The sequence below is a fragment of the Octodon degus genome, unplaced genomic scaffold (assembly GCF_000260255.1).
Source record: "Octodon degus isolate 3935 unplaced genomic scaffold, OctDeg1.0 scaffold00071, whole genome shotgun sequence".
In the NCBI taxonomy this organism is placed as follows: domain Eukaryota; kingdom Metazoa; phylum Chordata; class Mammalia; order Rodentia; family Octodontidae; genus Octodon; species Octodon degus.
Genome location: NW_004524647.1, coordinates 11,387,789 through 11,410,202, shown reverse-complemented (window position 1 = coordinate 11,410,202; position 22,414 = coordinate 11,387,789). Strand labels below are relative to the sequence as shown.

At 39.9% G+C, this 22,414-nt stretch overlaps 1 protein-coding gene across 1 annotated transcript in view; it reads right to left on the bottom strand.

Annotated features, from left to right (window-relative positions):
- Positions 1–1,331: 1,331 nt before the first annotated feature.
- Positions 1,332–22,414, bottom strand: part of Taf3 (TATA-box binding protein associated factor 3) — a 176,106-nt gene continuing 155,023 nt past the window's right edge. Inside the window, exons 5-7 of the mRNA XM_004635293.2 lie at positions 7,870–8,119; positions 4,508–4,614; positions 1,332–3,265 (exon numbers count right to left, since the gene is read on the bottom strand). Coding sequence (XP_004635350.1) covers positions 3,151–3,265; positions 4,508–4,614; positions 7,870–8,119 — 472 coding nt within the window. The 3' untranslated portion in view covers positions 1,332–3,150. The remainder of the gene's footprint in view (positions 3,266–4,507; positions 4,615–7,869; positions 8,120–22,414) is intronic.

Genomic DNA, 22,414 nt, shown 5'->3' with positions numbered 1-22,414 from the left:
TCTCCGTGTTCACTTTATACTTTAATTTGGTTAGTAGGTCTTTGTTTAACCGTCCTATTGAAAGGAGAACAAAGGAGGTTTGGGTGACACAGAGGAGTAATGCACTATGTTTTATCTCTGAAAAAGCCCGACGAAGTCAGAATACTCTCGATACCCTCTGATTTTCTTCAGGACGTTTGGAACCACAAATCAGCTGGAGGATAAGGATCCTCACTGTCCTTAACAGCAGACACCTGCAGAAGAGAAACACCTTGTTGGCCACAGAAATTAGGTTTTGCCAGCTACCTCTGGCCCCAAAGGCTGATTATCGCACCAGAAGAGCTCAGTTTCCTGTGAGTGAGTGTCCGTTTCTTAAATACCATCTCCTCCAGTAATATTGCTGGCCAGGAGTTCTTTTTCTGACTACTTTTCTTTATAAAGCTCTGATGCTATTCAAATGATAGTGCCCGGTAAATGAAATCAGGGCAGGATTTTATTTACAACTGGAGAACTTCTCTCCAAAGGGAAATATTTTTCATTCCTTTGCTTCTAATTCTCAGTTGTAAAACGTCCTCACATTCTTCCTGCTGGCAATTTCTCCCCCGCCAAAGTCAAGCCCCATCTTTCCTTAGTTGGGGATCCCTACAGCTTTCTCTCCACACAGGCTTTTGCTTTCTGTTTTGTTTAACTTCCTTAGCACCACTACCTTAATCGCCATCTTTTTGTAACACCGCACATTTATGCGTTGCTCCTTTTCTTTAGTATTACCTTCTGGAGAATGACTACGATAAACTTTCTTAACTTTGCTTTGCAGATATTTTATTTTCGAACCCACATTTCCTTTTATAGTTTTTTTGAACTTGTTTGGTTGGTGTTGCAGCCAGCCATCCAGTAGAGGCGGAGGCCACCAGTTCATTTCACACAGGCCACTGAGCAGTCGTAAGATGGTGACAACTGTGGGTCTCTGGTGACCTGGACTAGATTCGACTCGCTGACCTAGAGGTGAAAGGCTCTGTATTCCATTACTAATCCCTTGAGCCATCCAGACCCCTGAAAATGATTCTTTGGTTTTATTATTGCAAAGACCATTTATAAAATCATGAACTGGATTTAGGAAAGCAACCATGAAATAGCGAGGGACAACAAGCTGATTGAAATTCCTTCAACATAGCATGGGCTGAAGTCTCTCGGAAGGACTGCGGGGAAGGTTCTGTCTAGGCACCTCCTTATTTCAGTAGCAGGACCTGCTCACTTACACACGGAACTGTAGACCCACTGACTGTGCTTCAAGGAACTAAATCCTAAAGAAAGAAGATGGAAAAGCAAACTATGAAAACAGTCAATAATCTTTATTTCGTACTTCCCCCACCCCTTGTCCCTCTCCAAATAAGCACTAATGGGTATACGTGTGATTGTGAAAATATTGTATATAGTATTTAAATGATTTCAAATTAATAAAACAAAAACCATGTATCTCAACACACTTTGTTTTTGCAGGGACAGAAAAATTGTGGCCTCCAGAACAAGGAGGGCAATGATACCCTGCACTTTTTAAAAGGTCTGAACCATTTTCATCCATTTGCAATTTAACATTTATGGCAGAAAACCACATTCCTGTATCTACATAGTAAGTTCTAAAATATGATTGAGTCACACACTAATACCAACTGACTTGCCAGTAAAAAAAACAAACAAACAAACACAAAAAAATCACATTTTCTATTAATATATTTGAATTAGGTTCAAAGCCCACATTCTAGCATTAGAGATCTCCATTACATGGGCCTCAACTGGGATTATTTCAAAATCAAGTAAAAGTCTGTTTATTCCCAAGTCACTAAAATATGCTAATAAAGTTAAATTTGATGTTCTTACTTTAAAAATATCTGGTTTATTTTCAGATACCTGTAACATATAATAAATAGTGGGCAATACCCTGAAATTTGATGTTTTCTTAAAAAAAAAGTAATCTACTTCATTTCAGCCTTAAAGTACAGTATCAATGAACGAGTCTGTAGAAATAAAACAATGTAACACGAAATGCTACAGTGATGGGCTTTTTGTTTTTACTTTCATGGAAACTACATGCCCTTTTAATAAAAGTCAAATAAGTTTACAGAAACAAAATAGGTAACAAAGGAAACAATCCCAAATCATAAGCTACAAGTTTAAGAAGCCTGTGCGTCCCAGCTGCTAGGTCCTCTGCCCCAGGCCCGGTCGCTCGGCAGGCGCCTCCAGGTAACGGCTGCCACCGTGGCTCCCTTCCGAGTCTCCTTTGCTTATGTACAGCAGTAATTACAGACATGGCTGAAATCACGGTGAATTTTAGAGAAAGCCAGAATTAAACACGATAAAAATTTAAAAAATAACTACTTCATAAATATTTATTATTTACATTAGGGGAAATTTTTTAGTATGAAGTTTTATACAAGTTGATGAAATGTACAAGCAGCAAAGAGACTCTAGCAGTTTAAAGAAGGGCAAAATTAGAATGCAACAAAGGTACAAAATACATTAGAATAAACAAAAATAATTTGCACAGAAGCAAACAGGACATGATAGAAACCTTTTTCTTAAAAAATATAAGGTATTTCACAAAAGCCTGAACATTTTACATGTTAGTACTAAAAACAGGGTGAGGGAGGAGGGAAGCTTCATATATTCTCATCACAAAAATATTTACCAATGCTCCTCCAACTGGAGTTTTATGTTATGATTATCTTACTATAGAGGGAAAGGAGCTGAAAACTGTATACAGATTAATGGTATCATCCTTAAATTACAATCAAGGTGGTTTACATTATCTTCTCATCTAACACCTTAATGAAAAGGCCTTGCAGATAATAAAGGAAATCAAAAGGGACGATGTACGGTCTTTATTAATACTTGTCACTGGTAATAGAAACGTGGAGGTGCGTGGCCCCAAGGCTGCGTCCCTGCTGGAGTCCTGCACTCCCGTGGCCTTGGGCCCACAGGTCAGTGTGTACTAGGGCAGGGGCGGTCCGATCGAGAGTTCTGAGTGGCACCATGCTGTCCTCCACCTTCCTGGGCTCATCAGCCACGGCCTTGGGGAGGCAGAGACGCCTGCGGCTCCTGCCAGGAGGAAGGAAGGGAAGGAGGGAGGGCGCAGGAGGGGCTGAGCTGCCGCTGCTCCCCCGCCCTCCGGGGTCGTCAGTGCGCTCGGTGCTTCCTCTTCTTGTGCTTTTTATCCTTCTTCTTGTTGGCACACTTTGGGCAGAACCACTGCATCTCTTCTGGGGGTGCAGCCATTACCCCAACACAGGGCCTGCAAGTCAAAGACATGAAACACGTTTTCCCTCTGTTCTCACCCACTCCCATGCCGTAGTGGGGCTTGAACCCAGGGTTTCACACTCAGCTGTATCCTTTTATTTTTAAATTTTGGGACAGGGTTTTGCTAAATCACAAAATTGCCCAGGCTGGGCTTGAACTTCTGTCTTATCCTCCAGAATCCTGCAATTATAAGTGTGAGTCACCATAACTGGCCTACATTTTTCCTTCCTTTCTAAGACATTCTTGAAGTCTATGGTGTATTCATGCCTATTCTTTTCCTTTCTATATTTTCAAATCATTTTAAAAGTCGATGATATTGCCTGGTGTGGTGGTGCATGCCTGTAATCCCAGCACTCAAGAGACTCAGGCGGGAGGATCACTGAGAGTTTGAGGCCAGCCTGGGCTACACAGCAAGCTCAAATCCATCTGAACGACACAGTGAGACCCTATCAAAAGAAAAAAAGAAAAAGAAGAAGAAAAAGCAAAAGTCTGTGATCTATTTACCATAAATCAAAGTCAAATGGCTCTAGTTTGTGTATCACTGCTTACTGCTGCACATGTGAATTAGTAGAGAGAATAATTTCTCCTTCCTCTTTGCCACAAATATTACAATCCTGAGCAATGTTTTTTTTTTTTTTTTTTTCTCCTGAAGGTATCACATATCATAACAGAACAGATATGTACTTACAACTGGTATTTTAAAAACAAAGTAAAAGGATTGCATGTATTTTGGTTGACTGTGTCCAGTTTTGAGGAACTTCAGGAGAGGTTTAAAATAGATGAAGCTTGGCATGGTGGTGCACGCAAGTAATCCTGGTAGTGTAGAGGCTGAGGCAGGAGGATCTGAGTTCCAGGCCAGCCTGGGCTACATAGCAAGACTTATTTCAAAAACAAAAAATAAAAGCACCAAACAAACAAACAAATCCAAATCTGCCCCAGACAAGCTGTATTTGTCTCTGTAGACTGTGCCAAGATGATCAGGAATCACCTCAGAAGGACACTGTCGAGCACTGCAGCTCTTACCAAACATCAGGGAGAGGAAGGAAAAGACAAGCTTGAAGTCTCCTCTTAACTATTTTATAGGAAGGATAGATAAGCTAAACAGTCACAATTTAGGCTGAATAACAACAGTCTAAGACTTGGCTTTCACAGCTGGCCTCCATGGTCCCCAGTACTGATCTGCAGACCCCCCCACGCCCACGCTCTCCCAGTGGCTGCCTGGGCCCTGGACACTCACCAGTGGTACCAGTCATCACAGTCGTCACAGCCGATCATCGGACTCCCATCGTCCGGCTTGTTACACCCAGGGCAGATCCAGATCTGATTGCCCCACTCGTCTCGGATCTGACGTTTTCAGGGGGGAGGGAGTGAGATCAGAGATGAAACGGGGAAAGGAAGCAAAAAGCAGCCAGGTAAGAATTACTGGTGCACGCTAGATGGCTATAAATGAATAAGTATAGCTTAAAAAGAGAGGAGAATAACATTTCAATGCTATGATCATGGTTATCACTGCTTTAGATTTATGTGAAAAAGAAAATTGCTGAGACTCTATAAGAGATTTCTAGTGACTATTCTGAACTCTCGTTTGTAACTCACAAAGAACTTTAATAATCCCCACTGAACAAAATGACATGCAAATTCTTAATGATCTGGGTCTTTCTGGCAGTAATAATTGACATTTTTGAAAGCTGCAGAGCTCAACGAACTATGGTTTCCTCAACCACATTCACAGGCATGGGACTAACACATACAGCCAAATGGGCATGTACCCCCTTATTACTCATTAGCCAAACCCTTCTCTTGAACCAGCTGATAAGATCAAGGATATAAAAGAGTTGTTACTAAGTAACTTTCCATTCCCTTTATGACATTTTTAGAAAAGTACAATCAACTAAAGGGCAAATGAAATAAGGGGCTCAGGAGGCCAAAGACATACTTATGCATTATTTTGATGGAAGTAGTGTATACCCTCAGTTTATTTTTTTAATTTAGCAGTTCTAAATAGGCAACATCTTTAATTTACCATTTCTTCACATTTTACATTATTAAAATCAGTCTGGAAGAAACAATTCTATGACGTGAGCAATGAAAAACAGTATCAAGTACAAACTAAACTTTAGTTTTCAGTGTAATTTAGCACATAGTTTCACTTTACTTATTTTGTAAGGTGTGGATTCTTCCTGTACACTTTTAGCACTGACTAGATATGAAAAAGGAAATGAGTTTCTACTGCGTGAGGAGGTATTAAGGGCCCAGGAGTCTCACACTATAGACAGGTTTACGTTTAAGGCTTACTCTTTTTGGAAACTCTATAAAGGCAAACTCCCCAAACATGAAGATTTCCTAGGGGAAACTGGAGCAGCAGCATTTCTGCACCCTTGGGCTTCCGGAAAGGTACGACACCGGGTGAACTGGCGGTCACAGATGTCCAGCGGCCCCAGCAGGTGCTGTCACTGAGCTAAATCCCCAGCCCAGGCTCAGCACTGTGCCTGAAGATCTTGGGCATGGTCATGGCTGCTGTGGCCATCCTTTCTGGAGGACAACGGGGTGTGAGACTGTGCTACATGAAAACATGTGCCACCGCACCCAGAACAGCATGGGGCACTTCATAGTTTATCACACCGTCAAATGCATTCACATCCTAAAAGAAGTCTTGAGTAGCCTAAGGAGGGGGAAACTGGAGCTCTAGCACCATGGATCAGGGGATCAGGCAGGGACAGAATCAGCCCATTGGGCCTAAGCGCATTCTGCCCTCTCTCTACAAAGTGCCTCTTTAGGACTTAGAAGTTTTTTTGTTTTTTTTTTTTTTAAATTTATTTTGTTGTTACAGGGTCTCATTGCGCAGATTGGACTCATAGTGATCCTCCTGCTTTCAGCCTCCCCAGTGCTGGGATTACAGGCATGTGCCATCATGCCCAGACTCTGGCTGGCTCAGTGCTGGCGTGGCATGTGGCACTGGGGATTGAACTGCAGTCCCTGCACTTGCTTAAGCAGGCACTCTAGTCCACTGAGGCATCTTGCCGGCCCCAGGAATTAGAAGGTTTTCAACTCCACTGTCCATTCTAGTTGGACCATCTTGGTAGAGTGAGTGCAAAAATCCCCTGGAGAGTCTACGTTTCCAAGCCCAATGACAGCAGAGATCACTGCATCTACCACAGAGCCCTTCAGTACAGAGGAACAGACAGAGGCATAGGGGGTCAGGTAGAAAAGCCTTCCAGATCAACTTGCCTTACTAGGGCACTGTTGCTGCAGTCAGACACACATAACAACTGGTCCTTGAATGACCAATCTGATGATTGCAGCTTTTTTATAAATTACATCTTTTATTTTGTTTTTGTCAATTGAGTATTTTTTATAAATTTTTCCTGTTGGTGTTATCATGGTCTCATAAGAATTTACTTAAAATTCCTTCTAAAGTCCCTTGAGCAGTATGATACGCAGTTCATGATAACATGTTCCAAGTGTCCAGTCACCTTCCACTGAAGGCCAGCATCATCACTAGCCAAGGGCAGCACTGCGGGCAGAGCTGGGGGTCTTGGCAGTGCAAAATATCTTGTTATACAGGTGTAGTGTGGTGCCCTTTTGATCCCAGCACATGGGAGGCTGAAGCAGAACTGCTATGAGTTGGAGGTCATCCTGGGTTGCACAGTGAGTTCAATTCCAGCTTGGAATACATAGCGAGACTCTGTCTCAAAAAATACAACAAAAAATTTGTTTCCTGTTCACATGTCACTCTATAGTGCCCACAGAGCACACCAGAGGATTCAGGGCTTGAATAGATCGGGTATAAAGTATGGGGAAAACACCTAAACCAGGCCCTGGACGATGTAAACTCTTCCAGCATGGTACATTTTATAATCTAAAGACATGCTTGGATGCTCAGGAAACTCTGTGGGTAAAAGTTCATTTCCATTTAGCATGTAAGTCCTGGGACAGAATGAATCTTAGCCAGTAAAATATTATAGATAGTTCTATAATTCAGAGACACCAGCTGACTCATAAAATCTATACATATAATGTGAATTATACTTGTAAGTAAATAATTACTTAAGAAATTCACCTTTTTTGAGACAGGGTCTCGCTATGTACCTTGAACCTGTGGCAGTCCTCTTGCTTCAGCCTCTTGTGTGCTGGGATTATAGATGTGCACCAGCAGGCCCAGCATTGATTCAGAAATTCAACGTAGGATATATGTATCACTATCTGTATATTTAGTCACTGGGGCTGGGGAGATGGCTCAGTAAAATAAGCACATCTCTGGCAAGCGTAAGGGCCTCAGTTCAACCCCCGGTTCCGCCAGAAAAACAAAAACAAAAAAAAACAGTATATTTAGTCACTGATACTGCTGTACAGAGGTACACAGACATATTCCAAAACAATATAAAGTAATGAAAAACAATGCTTTGACATATTTACATAGACTGTATATGTGAACATTGTAATATAACATTTTAAAGCTATGTCTCCAAATGTAATGAAAATACTTTTCTAATCATAAGGACTTGCACCTGAGAGTCAACAGAGATACACAGAAGCTTCTCTGTAACTGACAACACTTCTCTGACACCATAGGGACCTGTGCACAGCAAGAGCACGTACCACATAGGTGCTGACGGTCTCGGTCACCACACTCCGCACAGGCGCCTTGGAGCTTCCCCCTGCCACCAGGGCAGGGGCCAGAGATGGCAACAGAGCAGGGCACGCTGTGGCCTGGGGCAGGAGTGGCAGTGGCAGTGGGCTGGGGTTCACATGCACAGGGGCTGCAGCTGGGGTGGGAGGTGGGGTCTTGGGTCTATTCAGAGAAGGTGCTGGCTTAGCCTCTGGGGCTGATACCACTTTGCTGATGACTCTGTAAGCAGGAGAGAAAAAGTAAAGGTCAAAACAGGATATTGGAGTCAAGCCACATGTTTTTAAAAATATCATAAGAGAGCTTCTTCTATTAGCAAAATGTTTTTGTTTTGTTTGGTTTTTGTTTTCAAGTACTTTGTGAGGCTGAGGCAGGAGAAGTTCAAGCCCAGCTTCAGTAACTTAGAGAAATCTTGTTTCAAAATAAAAAATGGGCGGGATATAACTGATCACAGAGGCTCCGGAGTCAACCACCAGACACTGAAAAAACGAACAGTACCAGGGCTAGGAATGTAGCTAGTATAAGCCAGGGCCTGAGTTTTTTTTATTTATTTATTTATTTATTTATTTATTTATTTATTTTTTGGTTTTATAAGTTACCCACATTTATCCCTTTATTTTTTTTTCAATGTCATCCCATTATTTATTTATTTTTTTTACATTTCTTTTTTTTTTTTCCAAAGTTTTATTGATAAACATATAGCAATGAGACAGTTTCAAATCAAATCGAAAGTACAGTTTCAACAAATAATACACTGCATATATTCTTCTTAGTGGGGCCTGAGTTTTATACTTAGCACTAAGAGAGAGACTTAAGTTTTCCTTTTCTGACAAAGTACAGACACAAAGAACTGTATCAGAGATTGTAGTGAGAACCTTAAAGTAGATACTTCAGAAAGTATGTACAGATGTACAGCAGTAATGCAGGCATTATATCCATGGCTGTTGCTATGACGATAACCAATCTGGTAGAAGGAAAGAAAGAAAATGAAACAGAACAAGACAAACAGCACAAAACATAAGGTGGATTTTAACTCTAAATAACAATAATCATTATCATATAAATGGTCTGAAGTTATCAATTTGGGTAAAACAGAGAAACCCAAATGTATTCTATATATGAGATATTTAATAATAGAAAGGCAGAAGGAGCTACTAAAAAAAGATGCACACAAATGTAATACTACACAAAACAAACTTGTAAAGAAGTACCAGTGATAAAGAAGTACCAGTGATAAAGAAGTACCAGTGATAAAGAAGGCTATGAGAGAAGGTTCCAGTGTGCCAGGAAGGCATGTAATAATTTATAACTTTTTTTTTTGCGGAACCGGGGATTGAACTCAGGCCCTTGCGCTTGCCAGGGAAACGCTTATTCCACTGAGCTATCTCCCCGGCCCGGCATGTAATAATTTAAACACTGTATGTACCTTATAAGATAACCTCAAAAAATATATGACCAGAATCTCTGTAAGAAACACAATGAGAGATTTTAACATATCTATCACTCTGTGTAACTGACAGTCAAAACACCAGCACACACAAAGGTTTGGGGGCTGGGGATGCAGCTCCGCGGTAGAGCATTTGCTATGATGCCTGAGAGGTCTTGGCTTGATCCCCATCCCTGGGAGAAAAATACACAGAAGGCATGGACAACAGAAAGAACCAAAGTGGCCCAATGGCTATTTTAGTTTGGGGGCAGGTTCAGACTAGGGACTGAACCTAGAACCTTGTGCATACTAAGCCCACATTTTGCCAGTGGCAAGACCTCCAGGTTTTCATGGTCATTTAAAAACTCTGTATTCACCCAATGCAGAATATTTTCCCAGAATGTACTGCATACTGTAGAAAAAAAAAAAAAAAAAAAAAAAAAACAACAAACTCAGTGAATTTCATAAGGCTGAAAAATGACTTGAATAAGTGGTGTACATATTTGTTAATCCTGATGCACAGATAATTTTGTGAAGGAACAGAAAGTTCTTTTTAAACTATTTAGTATGCACCTGATAGATAAATCTGAATGGATTTTATTAATCAAACACAGTCAAAATCTGGTCCTGAAAGCAGTGATAGTTTAGATAAAACAACACATTCACTTTACATTTTTAGCCAATCAAAATTACAGCAAAAATAAAAATAAGCCCTCTGATGTGAAAAGAAGGTGGGAAAACTGGCTCTCTACATGCCAAAAACTAAAACTTGACCCAGGTCTATCACCATGCACTAAGCTAAAGTCAAAGTGGATTAAAGAGCTAAACATTAAAACAGAAACACTAAATCTCCTGGAAGAGAAAGTAGGAGGAACTCTTGAAGACATAGGGGTAGGCAAAGAATTCATGAACAAAAATCAAATCGCACGGGAAACACTTGAAAGAATTAACAACTGGGACCTGCTCTTACTGAGAAGTTTTTGCACATCAAAAGAAATTACCAACAAAGTGAAAAGATAACCCACATATTTGGAAAAAATCATGACAAATAAGTACTCAGACAACGGTCTGCTCTCTAGAATATATACAGAACTAAAAAACATTAGCACCCCAAAATTTAAAGACCCAAACCAGAAATAGGCATCTGAGATGAACACACACTTCTCAGAGGATGAAATTAAAGAAGTGAATAAATATATGAAAAAATGCTCCACATCACTAGCCATCTGTGAAATGCAAATTACAACAACACTGAGATACCATCTCACCCCAGAAAGAATGGCTATCATAAACAAATCAACTAACAATGAATGTTGGAGAGACTGTGGGGTAAAGGGAACCCTTTTCCACTGTTGGTGGGAGTGTAGACTGGTGTAACCGTTATGGAAATCAGTGTGGAGACTCCTTAAAAAAAACTAGGACTGGAAATCCCATTCAGGTCAGCTATCTCCCTACTGGGAATTTTCCCAGAGGAACTGAAAACATCATATCATAGTGATATATGTGTGCCTATGTTTATTGCAGCACAATTTGTGATAGCTAGATCTTGGAAACAACCAAGATGCCCATCATCTGAGGAATGGATGAAAAAGATATAGTATTTTTATACAATGGAGTATTACTCAGCTATAAAGAATGAAAAGGAGGGGATGTGCAGAGTCTCAGGGAAAGGAGAAAAAGCAGAAGTGCAGGAGTTAACCATCCAGGCTAGGAACGACCCAGATATTTCCAGCTGTGCTTAATTTGGGGCGAGCGAGAAAGACAGGAACAAAAGGAGGACCAGAAGAAGGAAACAGCACTGTGACCTCAGCAACTACAGGCAGAAAGGCACCCGGAAAGCTGCGTGTCCATGATGCTCGGCAAGGACGGCAACAGAGCCGACAATGAGGGGTTGGAACGCGACCTGCAAGGAGCCTGATAATCATTTTTTTTCCATCCTAAAATTTGGTAGCTCTCTTGGTGAAATGTGTTTCTTGGAGGGAAACACTAAACCTATTGTCTAAAATTATAGATATTCATGGGCTCTAATACACCATGATCATGTGAAATTGAGAATTAGCTCAATTGAGACCTGTAAAACAGTGTAATTTGGGGTGTGTGTGTATGTGTGTGTGATGCTGGGGCTCAAACCCCTTGTGCATGCAAAACAAGACCTCTACCACTGAGCCACATCACGACCCTCTGCCCCCTTATTTTTGCGGTATCAGGGATCAAACTCAGGGCCCTGTGCTTGTGAGGCAAGTGCTTATACCTCTGATCTATCTCCCCAGAGCTGTCTTTTTTTTTTTTTTTTTTGGCTAAGGATGTTTCAAGCTGGCCTCAAACTTACTGTGTATCCAGGCTATCCTTGAACTCTCTTGGTCCTCTTGCCTCAGTGCTGACAGTGCAGGTGTATGCCACCATGCAAGCAAAGGTGGCATAATTAGAGGTATATAACAAACTATAAACCCTATAGGGCTTTCAGATTGGTAAAAGAAGACAAAGTAATACAAAATGCACCCCAGATTTTCTAAGGATCTCCTCAAAGCAAAGATGATAAAGGAAACAGCGACTTGATTTCACAATGATTTTTTATTTTTTAATTTTTTTTTGGCAGAACCGGGGATTAAGCTCAGGTCCTTGCGCTTGCCAGAGAAGCACTTATTCCACTGAGCCATCTCCCTGGCCCCTGCACAATGATCTTGGATGGTACAAAATATCATAAAGTTAAAAGACAAAATGAAGAAAATTATTTGCAATGTGCAACAGACTTAAACAGGATCAAAGAACAGAAGCAAGCAAAACGGTAGTAGATGAGAAAAAAACACATTGTCATCACAGTAATCAAAGATACCAACATATTCATAAAAGGCCCTTTTTGGCACTGGGGATTGAACCCAGGGCCTTCATTGACCCACAACTCTCCTTTTCCTTCTTCTTCTTTTTTTTTTTTTGGTGGAACCGGGGATTGAAATCAGGCCCCTGTGCTCGCCAGGGAAGCCCTTATTCCACTGAGCCATCTCCCCGGCCCTCTTCTTTTTTTTTTCTTTGCAGTACCAGGGATTGAACTTGGGACTCTGTGCTTGCCAGGCAGGCACTTATTCTACTGAGCTATCTCCCTGGTCCCTTCTCCTTCCCTTTTGAGATAGCATCTTACTAAGTTATCCAGGCTGAACTTGAACTTGTGATCTTTGGACCTCAGTCCCAGAGTTTAGAGAATATAGGTTCGTGCCACCACACCTAGCTAGTACGAGGTCTTTTTACTTTTTTTTTTTTTCTTCTTTTCTTTCTTTCTTTTTTTTTGGTGGAACCGGGGACTGAACTCAGGCCCTTGTGCTTGCCAGGGAAGCGCTTATTCCACTGAACCATCTCCCCGGCGCCGCCTTTTTACTTTTTTTTTGAGGTGGCTTTTTAAAAGCAGAGATGACAATGACCAAAACTACCTAACTTTCAAAACTGGGGCAGAGAGGGGTAGTAGTACAGTGTTTCTGAATGGCTATCAAAACCTTAAAAACGTACCATTTTTTTTAAGAGAATAAAAAAATAGAACATCAGAAATGATATAGAATTTTAAAAAAAGATATTAGGAATTCAACAATGGTTGTTATGTTATACACTGTTGTCTTCAAAGTGGTGCTCAGATTACCAGATGTAAAGATAAAATTGATCAAAATAAAAATTCTAAGCAAGGGCCAGGGAGATGGCTCAGTAGAATAAGCACTTGCCTAGGAAGTGCAAAGGCCTGAGTTCAATCCCTGGTTCCACAAAATAAATAAAAAAAAATAAAAAATAAAAAAATCTAAGCATTAATTACTCACCTCAATAAATAAATACAAATTAGTAGTACAATCATCCTAGCTATCCGGTGTACATACATAAACGTTTTCCTTCTTCCTTTCATCTTTTCTCTGTTCCCCCATGTCAATTGTTCTTTCCTTCTGAGCAGTTTCTTTGCCTTTCATAGTATCTACTGTACATTTTGGATCTTATTCACTCAGTTTCTTACGCTAGGGAGACGAAATGATGTTTACACATGTGAGTTTGATTTATTTCACTTATGAATATGGTCTCTAGTTGCATCCATTTACCTATACACAAGCTTTAAGCTTATCTTTCTTTATAGCTGAGGAGAACTCTATTGTATAAAAATACATCTTTTTATCCATTCCTTAGTTGATGGGCATTTGGATTGTTTCTAAGATTTATAAGACAAATTGTGATGCTATTACATATAGGTGTGCATATGTCACTGTGGCATGTTTTTAATTCTGTGAAAATATTCAGAAGGGGAATACCTGGGTTGAATGGGACCTCTAATCCTAGTTTTTTTGAGGAATCTCCACACTGCTTTTTCCACAGTGGTTGCATCAGTCTACACTCCTAACAGTGGAGAAGGGTTCCTTTTCCCCCACAGCCCCTCCAGCATTTCTGATTGGCTCATTCTGGATGATAGCCATTCTTTCTGCGGTGAAAATGGAACCTCAGTGTTGTTTTAATTTGCATTTCTCAAATGATCAATGATGTTGAATATTTTCTCATGTATTTATTTACCATTTGTATTTCTCCATCTGAGAAGTGCATATTCATCTCAGATGCCCCCAAAATGTACCAAATTTTGACTAGCAACTCTTTTTTTTTTTTGTATTTTTAGGGAAGGGTGTACAGGATGTTTAGGGTCTTAGTACTAGATCAGACTTGTAGTGATCCATCTGTTTATAGCCTGTCAAATGCTGGGAATATAGGTGCACCACCATGCCCAGTCCCAGTTGCCCTCTCAGCACGCCCTGGGGGCAGGGCCAGAACCGTAGGCCTGGGGATTAAACCCCCAGCCCAGGCCTATGCCTGCTTTCAGGCACTTTAATCTGCTGAGCTATTTAGCTGGCCCTTGACTAGCACTCTTATTTCTAGAAATTTCCCTGAGAAAACTGACAGTTATGCAAGGATATGGCATAGCAAACAATATTTTTGGCTTAGATTACTGCAAAAAAAATTTTTTTAAATCAGAATGACTATAATTTACCCTAACAGAAGATTGGTTACATAAATGAAGACCAAAATACCATGTTCTTCTTGGAAGTGGTGATACACACACTACATGCTATCCATTACACACATCCCTTGTTCCTCCACAATACTTATTTTTAGAATGATCACTTTATTTTTCTTTTCTTTTCTTTTCTTTTCTTTTCTTTTCTTTTCTTTTCTTTTCTTTTCTTTCTTTCTTCTTTCTTTCTTTCTTTCTTTCTTTCTTTTTTTTTTTTGCAGAACCGGGGATTGAACTCAGGCCCTTGTGCTTGCCAGGGAAACACTCCACTGAGTCATTCTCCCCAGCCCCACTTTATTTTTTAAAAAATGTATTTGGTACAGGGTTCTGCTACACAGCTTGGACATGTAGTGATCCTCCTGTTTTCAGCCTCCCTAGCACTGGGATTACAGGTGTGTGCCATCACACCAGGTCTCAGTGGCCTGCTCAGCGCATCTGAAGGTAGGACCCACATTGTCTGTGGTGCTGGGTTCGAACCCAGTCCCTGCACTTACCTAAGCAGGCGCTTAGTCTGCTGAGCTATCTCACTGGCCCTTTTAGGGTTTGAATTACTTTGATTTTACACTCTAAGTGGCTTGTGGTAACTTGAATTTACGGTTTTAAAAGCAATTATTTTATTTCTTTATTTTTAGCATTAACAGTATAACATAGTTTTTATCCCTAGTGGGATAAACTGTCAACATGCAATCTAATGTGATCACTGTAAAAGTAATTCTGGGTCCTAAAGGAGCACCTCACTGCCACTCTTCCTGGTTCTATCCCCATAGACAGTGCTTTGCTTCCTGAAGTCCTTTCCTGAAGTTTCACTGTTTCCCTTCTCTTGACTGCATTGTGCCTTCTCCTCCAGAGCTGTAAGATGAAGGCAGTGTCTGGGGAGAAAGTAATACTGCGCACAGCTGTGTCCCATGATGGCTCTGCGCTGCTAACGTTACAGCTTCGGGAAGGCTTGGTCATAGTCCCTAACGGTTGTGAACACTGGCGTTATTCACACAAACGTGCACGAGGAGGACTTTCAGCAGGATTTCTTTACTGTTTCCCTACCACAAAGGAGTGAAGTAAACAGAATGGGTCATGAGGGACTTGGTCTGTAATGCAAACTCACCATGTGACAAGTCAATAAAGTGCCGGCCCTGCCTGTCCAGCCCCTGAGCCTCTAAGGTTTGTGGCAAACACAGTTTGGATGTTTTTCACAGGGGGTTTAATGCCGCTCATTATTCTGCTATTATGTGCAAATACTAGGAAACCAGTGATCTAAATTATCAAGTCCAAATAACTAGCTACTGAACTGCATGCAAAGTTCAAAAGTTCCTCACAGTGGTTTACTGATTTACCCCTAAGAGTGAATGGCCACTGTTAAGTGGTCAAAAATGATACCACAGGTAAAAGCTATTATAATCATTTCCATGAATTTTTACACAATCTTCTGAAAAGGCAAATTCTTCAATGGAGAAAACCTATTCAGATAAAAAGATAAGTTACTTTTCTTTTTCAGATCTGTATTTCTAACCAATCTGAGAAATACCACCCACCTTCAGAAACTGATACGTGTTTTAAACTAACCCCTGCTTACTAAACATGAAAAAAAAATCACAGATTCCACAGAAACATTATTATAAAACCTCATAGTTGGGTCAGTAATATTTGGGCCAGTCTCCTTATTTATTTATTTATTTATTTATTTATTTATTTATTTTGTGGTGTGTGGCCAGCTCAGCCCACCAGGGGGCGGGGCTGGCTGGCATGTGGTGCTGGGGGATTGAACCGTGGTCCCTGTGCTTTGCTTAGTTTGTTCTAAGTAGGTGCTTAAGACCACTGAGCCATCTCACCAGCCCCTCTCCATAGTTTTGCTTTGTCAGTTTTATTTTATTTTATTTTGTTTTGTCAGTTTTATTAAAAGCTCTTGATGTAGCTGGGCATGGGGACACATGCCTATAATCCCAGCTATTCAGGAGCTTAAGGGAGGAGGATGTCAAGTTTGAAGTGAGCCTGAAAAACTTAGAAAGACCCTATCCCAAAAGAAGAAAGACAAGAGGTCACAGCTCAATGGTTTTTGCGTTCGATTCCACCACTACCACCACCACCACCACCACCACCACCACCACCACCACCACCACCACCACCACCACCACCACCATCACCAGAAAAAGAAAAGCCCCCAGAAACACTAAGCCCCAAGTCCAGTGGCAGGCAGGCAGCTCCAGGATACTGTATGCCCTATTGTGCCCTTTAAGGCTGGGCCATAAAACACACTGCAGGTTCCACCTTGCTCCCTCCTACAGCACTCAGTGGGGGAATGCACTGTCAGGCCAAGAGCAGACTAAGCTGTTGCAAGCAGGCACTCGGGCACTTCTCAGAACACAGCCCACGGGGCGTGCAGGTATGCACTCCCCACATCAGCCCTGGGGAGGCCTAAGGACTATGGCAGTGCCAGTGTGTGACCTGATGACACCCAAGCCTCAAACCCTTGAAGAAACCACAAATAAATCACCAAGTTAGGGGATCATCTGTTGGGTGGAAATAGCAAAGCATACATCAAATATTCAAGTTATTTACCTTAGGTATATGAATAAATATTCAAAATTTGGGATGAACTGTATTTTAGAGAATCAGCATTTAAGATGCCAACTGTATCACAGTCATTTCCACATTTTACATTAATCAAATACCCAAAGACAATTATGAGAATCAGTTTTATGTTGATTCTTCAAATCAATCATTATTCCTTATTCTTCTTGATCCTCACAGCACAAATTTTAACATTCACATAATTATAAAACAACTATAAATGGATTTAATTCCTCGAGCTCATGGCTTGCCTCTTGAATATTTACATCATCTCATAAAACGGGTATTTTATCTTGTCATAGCCCAAGTACATATCAAGTAGCAAACATTTTATCTTTTAATGCAGGCATGACCTATTTGAAAAATGAAACAAATTGCATGAAGTAATTAGAGAGAAACATTTCCAAGGGAGAGCTCTGAATGATTATGGTTCTATTGTCAAATGTTCAAAATCTGTAAAGTACACTAAAAGGACATTCATACCTAGATAAGCAATGAATAATGCACATTTCCTCCTATTTGCAAAGATACCCTAAAATGACAGTGATAGCAATAGTAATAATAACAACAACAACAGAAACCAAAATGTTAACCTATAGGACAAAGAATGGAAAGGAGAGAAACAAGGGCTGGAAGCATGACCTCTCAATATATGTAGTCAAATGGCTTCAACTTTGCAGTTGGCTAAGTGACCTACATATTCAGAAAACTAAATTTTAAAATTAGCCTTTAAAATGAAAATAAGCAGAAGTGAATGAACCTTGATGTATATCTCACACGCTAGAGAAGACCACTTTAGGTGACTTCAAAAGTTATGTTGTTTACACATCCACGCTAGATCTTAGCCAAACGGCCACTAAGCGATTGTTCACGCATCCATGGCAAAATTTAAAACCAAAAACTGAAAAAAATCTTTAACCACATCTAACAGTGTTGTTAGCAGTAACAGAGGGATTATTACTTTCAGACTACTTTACACAGCCTCTGTGAAATAAAACAAATAAATATGATAATGCTATTATCGCTCAGGATTCCTAATGTAAGTGATACAGAAATAAATTCAAAGAAGTAATAGTAATGCTTGGGTTGCACTGGATATAAACTTATAAACTCATTTCTCATGTTCCTGCTTCCTAGTGCTGTTATTTGCAAAGGTCTAGAAGCAAAGTGGGTACCTCAGCAGAAGTGGGTACCTCAGCAGAAGTGGGTACCTCTAATGACAGATTATAATTTTTAAAAGACATTCCCCACTAAAAGGAATCAATGATCCTTGAGGGAATAGCTAACTCTAGGTCACTGCAAATGCACAAGTATAAAGAGAAAGTGTTGCACAAGATAAACTTAGAATATTTTGTAACAACCCCAGAAACAATGGCTATCATCAAAAAAAATCAATTGTTGGTGGGACTGTGGGGGGAAAGGAACCCTTCTCCACTGTTAGTGGGAGTGTAGACTGATGCAACCACTGTGGAAATCAGTGTGGAGATTCCTCAAAAAACTAGGATTAGAGGTCCCATTCAACCCAGCTATTCCCCTTCTGGGTATTTTCACAGAAGAATTAAAAACATCACAGCACAAGGACATATATGCACCTATGTATATAGCATCACAATTTATCATATAAATTTTAGAAACAACCCAAATGCCCATCAACTAAGGAATGGATAAAAAGATGTATTTTTATACAATATAGTACTACTCAGTTATAAAGAAAGATAAGCTCAAGGCTTTTTTAAAAAATATATTGAGTACAGGATCTATAGGGTCTCACTATGAAGATTGGCCATCTAGTGATCTTGTTTTCAGCCTCTCAAGCGTTGGGATTACAGGCACACACCACCATGCCCAGTCTCAACTGCAGTCTCCTCATGCCCCAGGAGTGGGGCTGGCATGGCACCCTGGGGATCGAACCCCAGACCCTGTGTTTTGCCTAAGCAGGCGCTTCAGTCCGCTGGGCTATCTGGCTGGCCCTTTTGAGGCTTTTATAGGTAAATGGATACAACTAGAGATCATATTCATAAGTGAAGTAAATCAGACTTCTATGTATACACATCGTATCATCTCCCTAATATAAGAAACTGAAAGAGAGAATAAGATTCAAAAGGTACAACAGACATAGAGAAGAAAAAGAAACTGCTCAAAAGAGAAAGAACAATTGGGATGAGGGAAAGGAGAAAAGCAAGAAGGAAAAGGAAAAAAAATATATATATACACAAACAAAATAGCTAAACCAATTATACTACTAATTTCTATTAGTTTATTGAAAAGTATAAGCAGTGCCTATATTGTTTGATCAATCTTCCATGCCTATATATTTGGTAATCTGAGCAACTACTTTGAAGGCAACAATATGCGATACAATAACCATTGTTAATTTCCTATCATTTTATTCTGAAATTCTGCATCATTTTTTAAAATGCTCTTCAAAAAAAAATTTAAAAGAATATTTTGTAATAGAAAGTAAAAAAGTTATAAAACACAAGGAAGCATTTATCGGCCTCTCCTGAATGATCTAGAGTAAGGAAAATTGGGAGATAAATGGGAGGATTTGCTTGAAAATGCTAGTTGACAAGAAAGGAAAATAGATCAAGCAGGTATAATAAAAATTTTTGTAACTATTAAATCCATCTGCTCTTTCCCATCTTGCAAGATGAAGGGTGAAAAAAAATGAGAATCCAGACACTAAAGAGAAGAAACCTGAAGCCAAGAAACTTCTGCCAGTGGTACTGGTAAAAAGGGTAAGGTGAAGAACACAAAAAAGTCCAAGAAGGGCCAGCCCCACTGCAGCCGAAATCCTGTCCTGGTTAGAGGAATTGGTAGATACTCCCGATCTGCTATGTATTCCAAAAAGGCTTTGAATAAGAGAAAGTATACAGCTGCTAAATCAAAGGTTGAGAAGAAAAAGAAGGAGAAAGTTCTTGCTACAATCACAAAAATCGGTCGGTGGGGACAAGAATGGAGGTAGCCGGGTGGTTAAGCTTCAACAAATGCCTAGATACTGCCCTACTGAAGATGTGCCCCAAAAGCTCTTGAGCCACGGCAAGAAACCCTTCAGTCAGCATGTGAGGAAAGTCTGAGCTAACATCACTCCCGGCACCATCTTGATCATCCTCATCGGGTGTTACAGAGGCAAGAGAATGGGGTTCCTGAAGTAGTTGGCTAGTGGCTTGCTACTTGTGACAGGGCCTCTTAGCCTTAATTGCGTTCCTCAACAAGAACACACCAGAAGGGGCCAGGGAGATGGCTCAGTGGAATAAGTGCTTCCCTGGCAAGCGCAAGGGCCTGAGTTCAATCCCCGGTTCTGAAAAAAAAAAACAAAAAAAAAAAACAAAAAAAAAAAACAAAACCAGAAATTTGTCACTGCCACCTTCACAAAAATTCATATCAGCAAAGTGAAAATCCCCAAACACCTCATTGATGCTTATTTCAAGAAGAAGAAGAAGCTGCTGGGGCCAAGGAGATAGCTCAGTAGAATAAGCGCTTGCCTAGCAAGTGCAAGGGCCTGAGTTCAATCCCCAGTTCTGAAAAAAAAAAAAAGCAGCAGCAGCAGCAGCAGCAGCTGCAGCTGCAGCTGCGGAAACCCAAACACCAGGAAGGTGAGATCTTCAACACAGAGAAAGAGATACCAGATTTCAGAGCAGCTCAACGTGGATAATAAAAGTAGTGGACTCACAGATTTAAGGAAAAATCAAAGCTGTTCCTCAGCTCCAGGGTTACCTGAGATCTGTTTTTGCTCTGATAAATGGAATTTATCCTCATAAATTAGTGTTCTAAATTTCTTACTAAGAACCGAATTAAATAACTGATACATTAAAAAAAATCGATCCAAGTGATGAGTATATGAAAGTGTATCATTTTGCTTTCTATTATGTTTGAAAATAATTTTTAAAACGTACAGTTTCAGCTTTTTTTTTTTTTTTTTTTGCGGAGGCCGGGATTGAACTCAGGCCCTTGTGCTTGCCAGGCAAGCGCTTATTCTACTGAGCCATTTCCCTGGCCCCCAAACAGTTCATCCATTTTAGATTATACACCATGCTTAAGAGTGATGAAAGAGTTTTACAGACCTGTCAATATGCATTTTATCTAAAATGATTTAGGAGTATAAAATATTATTTTATAGTGATTTTATATTTTGGGGGTACATAATATCAATATAATACTATGAAAATTTTATTTGTTTTCCAAATTTTTATTCATCCGTTAGGACTCTACTCAAATTCTACTTTAAGGTTTTCTAGAATGGTAAACTTCATATATAGCAAATGTATATTTAAAAAAATTTTGGGCCAGGGAGATGGCTCAGTGGAATAAGTGCTTCCCTGGCAAGTGCAAGGGCCTGAGTTCAATCCCCGGTTTCGAAAAAAAAAAAAAAAAAAAAAAAAATTCAAATAAGGGCTTTCCAACCCTACCTGGAAGTAATCACCTTGAATTTCTATATAATTTTAGAGGTACCTCCTCCTCCTTCAGCCTTCTACTGAGATGTTTAAAAATGTTTCTAAAACTAGACAACTGATTGAGATGTTCCATTTTTGTATCTATCTCTTTTAATACATTTTGTACTACGTATATTATTAAAAATTAGGGGACTGGGGAGATGGCTCAGTAGAATAAGCACTTCCCTGGCAAGTGCAAGGGCCTGAGTTCAATCCACGGTTCCACAAAAAAAAAAATTTTTTTTGCTCACATTTATAATCCTAGCCCTTGGGAGTCTGAGGCAGGAGGATGTTTGCAAGTTCAAGACCAGCCTGGACTACAAAGTGAGCCCAAGGCCAGCCTGAACTGCATAGCAAGATCCTGCCTCAAAAAAGACCAATAAATAAATGAAGGGAGGGAGGGAAGAAGGAAGGAAGGAAGGAAGGAAGGAAGGAAGGAAGGAAGGAAGGAAGGAAGCAAGCAAGCAATAAGATAATACCCAGTCAACTTGAAAAATGAACAAGGTTGTGCTTAGGATTTGTATCTAGGGCTGGGGAGATGGCTCAGTAGAATAATCTCTTGCCTGGCAAGCACAAGGGCCTGAGTTCAATCCCAAGTTCCGGAAAAAAAAAAAAATTTGTATCTCACTAGAGTGTTATAAAAATTCAGTCGTTACTTGGAAAAATCCAACATTAACACTTCAAAATACATTAAAATTTAAAACAGCTCTGGTCTTTACCAAAAATTCTATATGAATTCTTACTTTTCTTCATAAATAGTATGGAGCACAATATATTACATATATATATATTTATATACCATATAAGATATACACATAAATATATACATTCGCATGTGTGGCTAAAATAGCAACAAATGACCACATATGATAGATATGTGTGTGTTGTACTCCTGTGATCCTTTCAGTGTCACTATCTGTAAAACTACCTAATATTATATATATTGAATAATAAAGTAGTTTTTAAAAATGAAAGCACAGAGAACTTCAGTAATTAGTTTGGAAAAAAACATATGCATGTTAAATTGTAACATATGAGATAAAAGTATATATTTTCATACTCCAAAGAAA